Source organism: Oncorhynchus mykiss, chromosome 2 (assembly GCF_013265735.2).
Source record: "Oncorhynchus mykiss isolate Arlee chromosome 2, USDA_OmykA_1.1, whole genome shotgun sequence".
Taxonomy (NCBI): domain Eukaryota; kingdom Metazoa; phylum Chordata; class Actinopteri; order Salmoniformes; family Salmonidae; genus Oncorhynchus; species Oncorhynchus mykiss.
The window spans coordinates 6,487,169-6,500,003 of record NC_048566.1 but is presented as its reverse complement, the minus strand read 5'-3'; the positions used below and the strand labels follow the sequence as shown (position 1 = coordinate 6,500,003).

General features: G+C 47.0%; 1 protein-coding gene across 1 annotated transcript in view; it reads right to left on the bottom strand.

Moving 5' to 3' along the window:
- Nucleotides 1-305: 305 nt before the first annotated feature.
- nkd2b (NKD inhibitor of WNT signaling pathway 2b) overlaps nucleotides 306-12,835 on the bottom strand; it is a 97,023-nt gene continuing 84,493 nt past the window's right edge. The window contains exons 5-10 of the mRNA XM_036936297.1: nucleotides 12,015-12,154; nucleotides 8,865-8,960; nucleotides 7,918-8,071; nucleotides 4,367-4,436; nucleotides 3,897-4,015; nucleotides 306-2,060 (exon numbers count right to left, since the gene is read on the bottom strand). Coding sequence (XP_036792192.1) covers nucleotides 1,405-2,060; nucleotides 3,897-4,015; nucleotides 4,367-4,436; nucleotides 7,918-8,071; nucleotides 8,865-8,960; nucleotides 12,015-12,154 — 1,235 coding nt within the window. The 3' untranslated portion in view covers nucleotides 306-1,404. The remainder of the gene's footprint in view (nucleotides 2,061-3,896; nucleotides 4,016-4,366; nucleotides 4,437-7,917; nucleotides 8,072-8,864; nucleotides 8,961-12,014; nucleotides 12,155-12,835) is intronic.

Here is a 12,835-nt window from a genome sequence, read left to right as displayed (position 1 = left end):
AATGGTGCCACTAGTTTTGCTATCTGCCGTTGTACGCATCGGATATATATAGATTATACATTCGATTTGTAACATTCGATGTTTCATTGACAAACAATCACAATGCAGACAGTTCCAGAATGCACCATCCCTCCAGACAGCAACAGGTGTCCTCTAGTGGCCTTGTCCGTTCCCTGGACATTCTATTCTGCTGTCTCTAACCACACTGTGGCAGCAGAGCACCATTCTTTGACGCATGCGAGAGAGATGACAACCATGAAGCATTCTGGGACATAACAGGGCTAGGAAACGTAACAATATCAATATACAGTATATATAATGTTTATTAAAATACATCAACGACAAAAGACATTTATGCATTATTATAATTCATGATGAAATAACATGCATATAAATACAGTATTATTACAGTAAAATGTGTATACATATATAGATGTGAAAGCTTACATAGCTAGATAATTCTTGCATTAAAACTGTCAGTGGTGATTTGATATTGTTCCTCTGGTTCTGGAACCCCAACAGCAGGGTTCCGGTTCCAATGAGGAAGTAGTAGAGAGAACAGCTAAGGAGCAGCACCTAACACCTGAGATACACCGTTGGGAGGAAAGCTCTCGTACACACAAGACACACGGAGAGGCAGTGTCCCAAATGTCACGCTATTCCCTAAATAGTGCACTACTTTAGACTAGAGTCCTATGAGCCCTGGTCAAAGGTTGTATACTATGAAATGGAATAGTGTGTCATTTGGGACGAAGGAGACAGTACCTAGCTTCTGGGGACAAGAAAATCTATGGGTCAACACCAAGGAGGAAATGATGACCTCTGACCTCTGTCCACATAGAGCTGTACTGTATCTGTTCTCCCTTTGTGAAGGTCCACGCGTAGAGAGGAGTAGCTTGGTCCAGCAGGACGTTTAACCTCATTTGATTCAGATTCAGAACTGTGCCATAGAAAACGTCTTACAAAACTGCACCACCGTGTCTTCAGCAACCCTTTACAATGGAATAACCACAGCAGTCAAGTCAGCCACATTCCAGTTTCCATCAGTGTGTCTGATCCCAGGATATCTCAGGGAAACTGTCTGGCTCTGGCAGCCTGCCTGGCACAAAATGGAGGAGGGTTCAGATCCTGGGCTGTCTGAATGGCACCTTGTTATATAGTGCACTACATTTGGCAAACGTCTACAGGGTTAGAGTTAGGGCTAACCAATAGGGCTCTGGTCAAAAGTGGTGCACTATATAGGGAATAGGGTGCCATCTCAGATTGGGCAGCCTCAGGACAGAAGCGGAGACATTCCCATTGGGTGAGGAGGTTGAGTCCTTCTTCAGACAGACGGGTGTGGTCAGTCGGTCCTTTAAAGGTCTCTCAGTCTCTGACTGTTACTGTGACTGGCGTCCTATTGGGTCATGTCTGGTGGTGGTGGTGGTAGTGGTGGTGATGGTGGTGTTCGTGGTGGTGTCGGTGCTCGTGACGCTGCACCAGAGGCAACACAAAGGACCCAGGGCTGCCAGGCAGCCCAGACCCCTGCTCCCTCTCCAGACAAGGAGGAGGGGGAGCCTGATGCTGATGCTGGGGATTGGAGTGAGGTGACAGGGGTGTTTTGGACGGGGACAGGCCCTGACCCTCCCTGGCTTTGGCCCGGAGCCGTTTGCTGTGGCTGTGCTGCAGAGGGTGCTGGTGGTGGCTGGAGGAGGGGAGGTGGTACACATCCTGACCTCCGTGACCCCCAGATGAGGAGGTCCCTGTATGCAGCATGGTCTGGAGAGGAGGAGGCTGAGGAGGGTAATGACCCCCAGCGTGGTATTTACTGGACTTGGCCCTTTCAAGTCCCCCAGGGGTCCCTCCGACGCCGGATCCTTTAGATGTTCCTCTGGGGGACTTGAGGAAGTGTGACGCGCCCCGACCCCGGGCTTCTAGAGGGGTGTAGTTCTCACTGATGACCTGCGAGCGGCGCTGGTGGGCGTGGGCGGCGTGGGCCTCGGGCTCCTGGGAACGGGAGCGGTTCTGGGACTGGGAGGCCCGCACATGGGTCTCCTGGGGGGGCGGGGGAGGGGTGGATCCTGGAGGAGGGAGAGAGAGAGAGAGAGAATAGAGAGAGAAAAAGAGAGAGAGAGACAGAGCGAGAAAGAGAGATAGACGGAGAGAGAGATTACAGAGAGCGAGAGAGAGAGAGATCACAGAAAGAGAGAGAGAGAGAATACAGTGAGCGAGAGAGAGAGAGAGAGTTTGCAGAGAGCGAGAGACAGGGACATCACAGAGAAAGAGAGAGAGAGAGAGAGAGAGAGAGAGTGAGACCGAGAGCGAGAGAGATGACAGAGAAAGAGAGAGAGAGATGACAGAGAAAGAGATTGCAGAGAGCGAGAGACAGGGACATCACAGAGAGAGAGAGAGAGAGAGAGAGAGAGAGAGAGAGAGAGAGAGAGAGAGAGAGATGACAGAGAAAGAAAGAGAGAGATGACAGAGAAAGAGAGAGAATCCCATAATAAGTTCTATGGACTCACTCTGTGTGTAATAACAGCGTTTAACATTATGTTTTAATGACTACCTCATCTCTGTACCCCACACATACTGTACAATTATCTGCAAGGTCCCTCAGTCAAGCAGTGAATTTCAAACACAGCTTCGACCACAAAGACCAGGTAGCTTTTGCACCTATTGGTAGATGGGTCAAAATAAAAAAAGATGACATTGAATATTCCTTTGAGCATGGTGAAGTTATTACACTTTGGATGGTGCGTCAATACACCCAGTCACTATAAAACATACAGGTGTCCTTCCTAACTCAGTTGCCAGAGAGGAAGGAAACCGCTCAGGGATTTCACCATGAGGCCAATGATGACTTTAAAACAGTTACAGAGTTTAATGGCTGTGATAATAGATAGCTGAGGATGGATCAACAACATTGTAGTTACTCCACAATACTAACCGAAATGACAGAGTGAAAAGAAGGAAGCCTGTACAGTATATGACATATTCCAGAACATGCATTTTGTTTGCAACAGGGCACTAAAGTAAAACTGTGAAAAAATGTGAAAAAGCTATTCACTTTTTGTCCTGAATACAAAGTGTTATGTTTGGAGCAAGTCCAATGCAACATTACTGAGTATCACTTGACATATTTTCAGGAATAGTGGCAGCAGCATCATGTTATGGGTATGATTGTAATCGTTAAGGACTGGGGAGTTTTTCAGGATAAAAAAGAAAACGGAGTGGAGCTAAGCACAGGCAAAATCCTAGAGAAAAACCTGGTTCAGTCTACTTTCCACCAGACACTGGGAGATGAATTCACCTTTCAGCAGGACAATAACTTAAAACACAAGGTCAAATCTACACTGGAATTACCAAGAAGACAGTGAATGTTCCTTAGTGGTAGAGTTACAGTTTGGACTTGGACTGTTTGAAAATCAGTTTGGACTGTCTATGGCAAGACATGAACATGGTTGTCTGGAAATGATCAAGAACCAATTTGACAGAGCTTAGAGAATTTTGAAAAGAAGAGTGGACAAATGTTGCTCATTCCAGGTGTAGAAATCTACCCAGAAAGACTCATAGCTCAGGGGGTTGAATACCCATCTAAACTAAGATATATTTGTATATATTTTTTCATGATTTTTAATTTTTTTTATACAAATGTTCAAATTTTTCTTACACTTTGACATTACAGAGTATTTTCTGTAAATCGTTGACAAAAAAAAAAATCACAATTAAATCTATTTGAATCCAACTCAACAAAATGTGAAAAAGTCAAGGCGTGTGAATCCTCAAGGCAGTGTATGTTGTATAATAGACAAGTTCACTACAAGGCCACTTTATTCTCATGAGGTTTAGTTGGCCATCTGGCTCCAACACATTGTAATTGTTAGTACAGGGAGAGAGATAAGCTGAGTGGTACCAACCTTCAAACCTGGAGGTGTAGTTCTCTATACCAGCTAGGTCCAGATAGTGATTCCTCCTCTCAGTGTTCTCATCCACACAGTAATGCTGTCCCTCACTGCTCTGACCTGGGAGGGCTGGCCTGGTGTAGGAGGACAGATGTCTGTTAGGGTGTGTGTGGTAGGGTTTTTTGTGTGTGTGTGTGTGTGTGGTAGGGTTTTTTGTGTGTGTGGTAGGGTTTTTTGTGTGTGTGTGTGTGGTAGGGTTTTTTGTGTGTGTGTGTGTGGTAGGGTTTTTTGTGTGTGTGTGTGGTAGGGTTTTTTGTGTGTGTGTGTGTGGTAGGGTTTTTTGTGTGTGTGTGTGTTAGGGTTTTTTGTGTGTGTGTGTGGTAGGGTTTTTTGTGTGTGTGGTAGGGTTTTTTGTGTGTGTGTGGTAGGGTCCGTCCGTCCGTCCGTCCGTCCGTCCGTCCGTCCGTCCGTCTGTGTGTGTTGACCTGATGTGAGAAGAAAGCCGTCTGTCTGCTGATCGTCCCTCCTCCTGGTGAAGGCGTCCTGACTCCCGGTCTGATGAGAGACAACAACATATAAACATAAACTACATAAACAACTACAACATAAACAAAAACAGCCCTGTACAAACAACTAGCTACATCCCATAGAGAGAGACTGTATAGAGAGACTGTATAGAGAGACTGTATAGAGAGACTGTATAGAGAGACTGTACAGAGAGACTGTATAGAGAGACTGTATAGAGAGACTGTATAGAGAGACTGTACAGAGAGACTGTATAGAGAGACTGTATAGAGAGACTGTATAGAGAGACTGTATAGAGAGACTGTACAGAGAGACTGTATAGAGAGACTGTACAGAGAGACTGTATAGAGAGACTGTATAGAGAGACTGTATAGAGAGACTGTATAGAGAGACTGTACAGAGAGACTGTATAGAGAGACTGTATAGAGAGACTGTATAGAGAGACTGTACAGAGAGACTGTATAGAGAGACTGTATAGAGAGACTGTACAGAGAGACTGTATAGAGAGACCGTATAGAGAGACTGTATAGAGAGACTGTATAGAGAGACTGTACAGAGAGACTGTATAGAGAGACTGTATAGAGAGACTGTATAGAGAGACTGTACAGAGAGACTGTATAGAGAGACTGTATAGAGAGACTGTATAGAGAGACTGTATAGAGAGACTGTACAGAGAGACTGTATAGCGAGACTGTATAGCGAGACTGTATAGAGAGACTGTATAGAGCCATGATAAAGTTCACATAGATCCCTCCCTCCCTCCCTCCCTCCCTCCCTCCCTCCCTCCCTCCCTCCCTCCCTCCCTCCCTCCCTCCCTCCCTCCCTCCCGAAATAAACAATACAAATGAACAATAAACATTAACACTCACAGAAGTTCCAAAATATTAAAGACATTACAAATGTCATAATATGTACAAAAGGGAAAATAAATCAACATAAATATGGGTTGTATTTACAATGGTGTTTGTTCTTCACTGGTTGCCCTTTTCTTGTGGCAACAGATCACAAATCTTGCTGCTGTGATGGCACACTGTGGTATTTCACCCAGTAGATATGGGAGTTTATCAAAATTGGGTTTGTTTTCAAATTCTGTGTGGGTCTGTGTAATCTGAGGGAAATATGTGCAGTTTCCACCTCATTTTGTGGGCAGTGTGCACATAGCCCGTCTTCTCTTGAGAGCCATGTCTGCCTACGGCGGCCTTTCTCAATAGCAAGTCTATACTCACTGAGTCTGTACATAGTCAAAGCTTTCCTTAAGTTTGGGTCAGTCACAGTGGTCAGGTATTCTGCCACTGTGTACTCTCTGTTTAGGGCCAGTCACAGTGGTCAGGTATTCTGCCACTGTGTTCTCTCTGTTTAGGGTCAGTCACAGTGGTCAGGTATTCTGCCACTGTGTACTCTGTTTAGGATCAGTCCCAGTGGTCAGGTATTCTGCCACTGTGTACTCTGTTTAGGATCAGTCCCAGTGGTCAGGTATTCTGCCACTGTGTACTCTCTGTTTAGGGTCAGTCACAGTGGTCAGGTATTCTGCCACTGTGTACTCTCTGTTTAGGGCATTCTAGTTTGCTCTGTTTTTTTTATTCTTTCCAATGTGTCAAGTAATGATCTTTTAGTTTTCTCATCATCTTGTTGTGTCTAATTGTGTTGCTGTCCTGGGGCTCTGTGGGGTCTGTTTGTGTTTGTGAACAGAGCCCCAGGACCAGCTTGCTGAGGGGACTCTTCTCCAGGTTCATCTCTCTGTAGTTGTTGGCTTTGTTATGGAAGGTTTGGGAATCGCTTCCTTTTAGGTGGTTGTAGAATTTAACGTCTCTTTTCCGGATTTTGATAATTAGCGGGTATCGGCCCAATTCTGTTCTGCATGTATTATTTGGTGTTTTACGTTGTACACAGAGGATATTTTAGCAGAATTCTGCATGCAGAGTCTCAATTTGGTGTTTGTCCCATTTTGTGAATTCTTGGTTGATGAGCGGACCCCAGACCTCACAACCATAAAGGGCAATGGGTTCTATAACTGATTCAAGTATTTTTAGCCAGATCCTAATTGGTATGTCAAATGTTATGTTCCTTTTGATGGCATAGAATGCCCTTCTTGCCTTGTGTCTCAGATCGTTCACAGCTTTGTGGAAGTTACCTGTGGTGCTGATGTTTAGGCTGGGGTATGTATAGTTTTTTGTGTGCTCTAGGGCAACAGTGTCTAGATGGAATTTGTATTTGTGGTCCTGGTGACTGGACCTTTTTTGGAACACCATTATTTTTGTCTTACTGAGATTTACTGTCAGGGCCCAGGTAGAGTATGTCTGTATTGTTTTTAGTGATTCACCATAGTGAAGGTGTAGGCTCAGGTTTTCTGGGTCTCTATGTTTTTGGTTGGAAAGGTTTCGCAATTTCTTTCTTAGGATTTAGCATTTTTCATTAAACCATTTGTCATTGATGTTCATTTTTTTTCGGTTTTCGGTTTGAAATTTAGAGATTTGATAGGGAAGCTGAGAGGTCAAATATACTGTTTAGAGTTTACACCATCACTATTACAGTGAAACATTTTGTCCAGGAAGTTGTGTAAATTTGTTGTTGCCTAATAGTTTTTTAATAGGTTTCCACACTACTCTCCTTTCCTCGCCTTTCTTTAAAAAAAAAATGTTTTGTATGTTGTATTTTCACCCCTTTTTTCTCCCCAATTTCGTATCAAATTGGTAGTTACAGTCTTGTCTCATCGCTGCAACTCCCGTATGGACTTGGGAGAGGCGAAGGTCGAGAGCCGTGCGTCCCCAAGCCGCACTGCTTCTTGACACAATGCCCATCCAACCCGGAAGCCAGCCGCACCAATGTGTCGGAGGAAACACCGTACACCTGACGACCGTGTCAGCTTGCACTGCGCCCGACCCGCCACAGGAGTCGCTAGTGAGAGATAAGACAAGGATATCCCTGCCGGTCAAACCCTCCCTAACCCGGACGACGCTGGGCCAATTGTGCGCCGCCCCATGGGCCTCCCGGTCGCTGCCGGCTGCGACCGATTCTGGGCTCGAACCCAGAATCTTTAGCCTTAGACCACTGCGCCACTCGGGAGGCCCTCTATAGCCTTTCTTAATATTATTCAGTTCCTTTGGCTTTGATGCCTCATGATTGAATATTGCTCTGTTCAAGTAGACTGTGATTTTGCTGTGGTCTGATAGGGGTGTCAGTGGGCTGACTGAACGCTCTGAGAGACTCTGGGTTGAGGTCAGTGATAAAGTAATCTACGGTACTACTGCTAAGAGATGAGCTATAGGTGTACCTACCATAGGAGTCCCCTCGAAGCCTACCATTGATTATATACATACCCAGCGTGCGACAGAGCTGCAGGAGTTGTGACACGTTTTTGTTGGCTATGTTGTTGTAGTTGTGCCTAGGGGGGGTACATGGGGGAGGGAATGCTGTCACCTCCAGGTAGGTGTTTGTCCCCCTGTTTGCTGAGGGTGTCAGGTTCTCTCTCTCTCTCTCAACATATATATTTCCCTCCCTCCATGTCTCTTACCTGGTCCAGTGGAGATGTGGTCTCTCCTGCGAGCACTGGGCTCTGGTGCGACGGTCAGTTTGACCCGTAGGGTCTTCCTCTTACTGTGGCAGGACGAGTGATTGACCGAGGCATCCACCACATCATAGATGGTGTGCATCAGACTGGACATGTCCTGGGGAGGAGGAGGAGGAGGAGGAGGAGGAGGAGGAGGAGGAGCAGGAGCAGGAGGAGGAGGAGGAGGAGGAGGAGCAGGAGGAGCAGGAGGAGGAGGAGGAGGAGGAGGAGGAGGAGGAGGAGCAGGAGGAGGAGGAGGAGGAGGAGGAGGAGGAGGATGATGAGGATGAGGATGAGGAGGAGGAGGAGCAGGAGGAGGAGCAGGAGGAGGAGGAGGAGGAGGAGGATGAGGAGGAGGAGGATGAGGAGGAGGATGAGGAGGAGCAGGAGGAGGAGGAGGAGGAGGAGGAGGAGCAGGAGGAGGAGGAGGAGGAGGAGGAGGAGGAGCAGGAGGAGGAGGAGGAGCAGGAGGAGGAGGAGCAGGAGGAGGAGCAGGAGGAGGAGCAGGAGGAGGAGGAGGAGGAGGAGGAGTGGACAAACACAGCTTATTATTACACATGTTATAACACATTATAACCTTCTCAGTAAGGACAGAGATAAAGGCTCCACTGTTCCTTATATAGGGCACTAACTTGGACCAGGATCTATAGGGCTGTAGTCAAAAGTAGTGCACTATGTCGGGAAGAGAGTGCTATTTGGGATGCGGACATATGGTGTTAACCCCGGTGTCCTGACATCTGGCCCTCATACCATCACGGCCTAATCATCCCCAGCTTCCAATTGGCTCATTCACCCCCCCCCCCCCCCCCCCCCCCCCCGTAACTATTCCCCAGGTGGTTGCTGTAAAGGAGAATGTTCTCAGTCAACTGACCTGGTAAAATAAGGGTTGAATAAATAAAAAGAAGCCTCACCTCTTTAGTAACTTTGCCACTGTTGTCAAAATCATAGAGGGTGAAGATCCATTCCTGACGATTATCTTCCTCCACTGATACGTCACACTCTAGGTCCTGTCGGCATGGAGACACAAGGAATACTCCTTGTTAATGACAAAGACAGCATCCTGTCCAGGAAGTGTATTTATACATCAGACTGCTTCACGCTACAAGGCCGTTCTGGCTGGGACAAGGCATACTTACTTAATAACAAAAATACACCCCTATGGGTCCTGGTCAAAATGTGTGCACTATATAGAGAATAGGGTGCTATTTGGGACGAATCCTAGGTGATCCTTTTTGCCTAGAAACACAAACACAGTGACTTTGACAACCAGCAGAGGGCAGCAGAGTCAAACCTTTCCTTTCCTACTGCAGCATTTATTCTCTCCACACAGTCACACTCTCCACTACTGACTGCTTTTCCACAGTCACTCACTCTCCACTACTGACTGCTTTTCCACAGTCACTCACTATCCACTACTGACTGCTTTTCCACAGTCACTCACTCTCCACTACTGACTGCTTTTCCACAGTCACTCACTCTCCACTACTGACTGCTTTTCCACAGTCACTCACTCTCCACTACTGACTGCTTTTCCACAGTCACTCACTCTCCACTACTGACTGCTTTTCCACAGTCACTCACCCTCCCCTCCTGGCTGCTTTTCCACAGTCACTCACCCTCCCCTCCTGGCTACTTTTCTACAGTCACTCACCCTCCCCTCCTGGCTGCTTTTCCACAGTCACTCACCCTCCCCTCCTGGCTACTTTTCCACAGTCACTCACCCTCCCCTCCTGGCTACTTTTCTACAGTCACTCACCCTCCCCTCCTGGCTGCTTTTCCACAGTCACTCACCCTCCCCTCCTGGCTGCTTTTCCACAGTCACTCACCCTCCCCTCCTGGCTGCTTTTCCACAGTCACTCACCCTCCCCTCCTGGCTGCTTTTCCACAGTCACTCACCCTCCCCTCCTGGCTGCTTTTCCACAGTCACTCACCCTCCCCTCCTGGCTGCTTTTCCACAGTCACTCACCCTCCCCTCCTGGCTGCTTTTCCACAGTCACTCACCCTCCCCTCCTGGCTGCTTTTCCACAGTCACTCACCCTCCCCTCCTGGCTGCTTTTCCACAGTCACTCACCCTCCCCTCCTGGCTGCTTTTCCACAGTCACTCACCCTCCCCTCCTGGCTGCTTTTCTACAGTCACTCACCCTCCCCTCCTGGCTGCTTTTCCACAGTCACTCACCCTCCCCTCCTGGCTGCTTTTCCACAGTCACTCACCCTCCCCTCCTGGCTGCTTTTCCACAGTCACTCACCCTCCCCTCCTGGCTGCTTTTCCACAGTCACTCACCCTCCCCTCCTGGCTGCTTTTCCACAGTCACTCACCCTCCCCTCCTGGCTGCTTTTCCACAGTCACTCACCCTCCCCTCCTGGCTGCTTTTCCACAGTCACTCACCCTCCCCTCCTGGCTGCTTTTCCACAGTCACTCACCCCTCCCCTCCTGGCTGCTTTTCCACAGTCACTCACCCTCCCCTCCTGGCTGCTTTTCTACAGTCACTCACCCTCCCCTCCTGGCTGCTTTTCCACAGTCACTCACCCTCCCCTCCTGGCTGCTTTTCCACAGTCACTCACCCTCCCCTCCTGGCTGCTTTTCCACAGTCACTCACCCTCCCCTCCTGGCTGCTTTTCCACAGTCACTCACCCTCCCCTCCTGGCTGCTTTTCCACAGTCACTCACCCTCCCCTCCTGGCTGCTTTTCCACAGTCACTCACCCTCCCCTCCTGGCTGCTTTTCCACAGTCACTCACCCTCCCCTCCTGGCTGCTTTTCCACAGTCACTCACCCTCCCCTCCTGGCTACTTTTCCACAGTCACTCACCCTCCCCTCCTGGCTGCTTTTCCACAGTCACTCACCCTCCCCTCCTGGCTGCTTTTCCACAGTCACTCACCCTCCCCTCCTGGCTGCTTTTCAAAGCAGGAATATAAAACCAGTCAAATAATCACATTCAGCAAAAGCCCTTTAACTGCCGTGACGACCTGCAGTTGGAGAAGAGAGGGAAGGGGGAGGAGGAACCACCACAATATAACATCATGTCTTTCTTCCTGGTCCAGGAAAAAGACGTTAACCACAATTCTCAGTTACAGCTTTTCTGGAAGTAACTTTGATTCAGAGGTATCTGGTAACAGGACTGTAACTGGGAAAATACACGTTGGGAGCAACAGGCGGGCAGAGAGGCTGTGCTGCAGGCATAGAGAGAGAATGTAGTGTACACTACATTCAACATGTAAGATCCATAGCATGTAGTGTACACTACATTCAACATGTAACATCCATAGCATGGAGTGTACACTACATTCAACATGTAAGATCCATAGCATGTAGTGTACACTACATCTAGCATGTAGTGTACACTACATTCAACATATAAGATCCATAGCATGAAGTGTACACTACATTCCTCATATAAGATCCATAGCATGTAGTGTACACTACATTCAACATGTAAGATCCATAGCATGTAGTGTACACTACATTCAACATATAAGATCCATAGCATGTAGTGTACACTACATTCAACATATAAGATCCATAGCATGTAGTGTACACTACATTCAACATAGAAGATCCATAGCATGTAGTGTACACTACATTCAACATATAAGATCCATAGCATGTAGTGTACACTACATTCCTCATATAAGATCCATAGCATGTAGTGTACACTACATTCAACATGTAAGATCCATAGCATGTAGTGTACACTACATTCAACATATAAGATCCATAGCATGTAGTGTACACTACATTCAACATATAAGATCCATAGCATGTAGTGTACACTACATTCAACATATAAGATCCATAGCATGTAGTGTACACTACATTCAACATAGAAGATCCATAGCATATAGTGTACACTACATTCAACATATAAGATCCATAGCATGTAGTGTACACTACATTCAACATAGAAGATCCATAGCATATAGTGTACACTACATTCAACATATAAGATCCATAGCATGTAGTGTACACTACATTCAACATATAAGATCCATAGCATGTAGTGTACACTACATTCAAAATATAAGATCCATAGGAAGATGTAAAAAAGACTAGTGTCTAACTTACATCCAGGCTGATGCGTTTCTTCCCAGAGGCTTTGCCTGCGTCCCCTCCTCTCAGTAACTGCCTGTCTGGCCCTGGGTCTGTGTGGGGGGACTGCAGGTAACTGTCACAGCCCTCAGCAGCCTTCTCTGGAGGGAGATCCACTGGCATAACACAACAACACACATCTTAATCTTCATCTTTATTCAGATCCCCATTAGCTGACGCCATGACGACAGCTAGTCTTCCTGAACCCAACAACACAGACGTAACAGACATGATGGCAGCTAGTCTTCCTGGGGTCATGAACCCAACAACACAGAGACATAACAGACATGATGACAGCTAGTCTTCCTGAACCCAACAACACAGATGTAACAGACATGATGACAGCTAGTCTTCCTGAACCCAACAACACAGACGTAACAGACATGATGACAGCTAGTCTTCCTGAACCCAACAACACAGAGACATAACAGACATGATGGCAGCTAGTCTTCCTGGGGTCCTAAACCCAACAACACAGACGTAACAGACATGATGACAGCTAGTCTTCCTGGGGTCCTAAACCCAACAACACAGACGTAACAGACATGATGACAGCTAGTCTTCCTGAACCCAACAACACAGAGACATAACAGACATGATGACAGCTAGTCTTCCTAAACCCAACAACACAGAGAAATAACAGACATGATGACAGCTAGTCTTCCTGAACCCAACAACACAGAGACATAACAGACATGATGACAGCTAGTCTTCCTGAACCCAACAACACAGAGACATAACAGACATGATGACAGCTAATCTTCCTGAACCCAACAACACAGAGACATAACAGACAT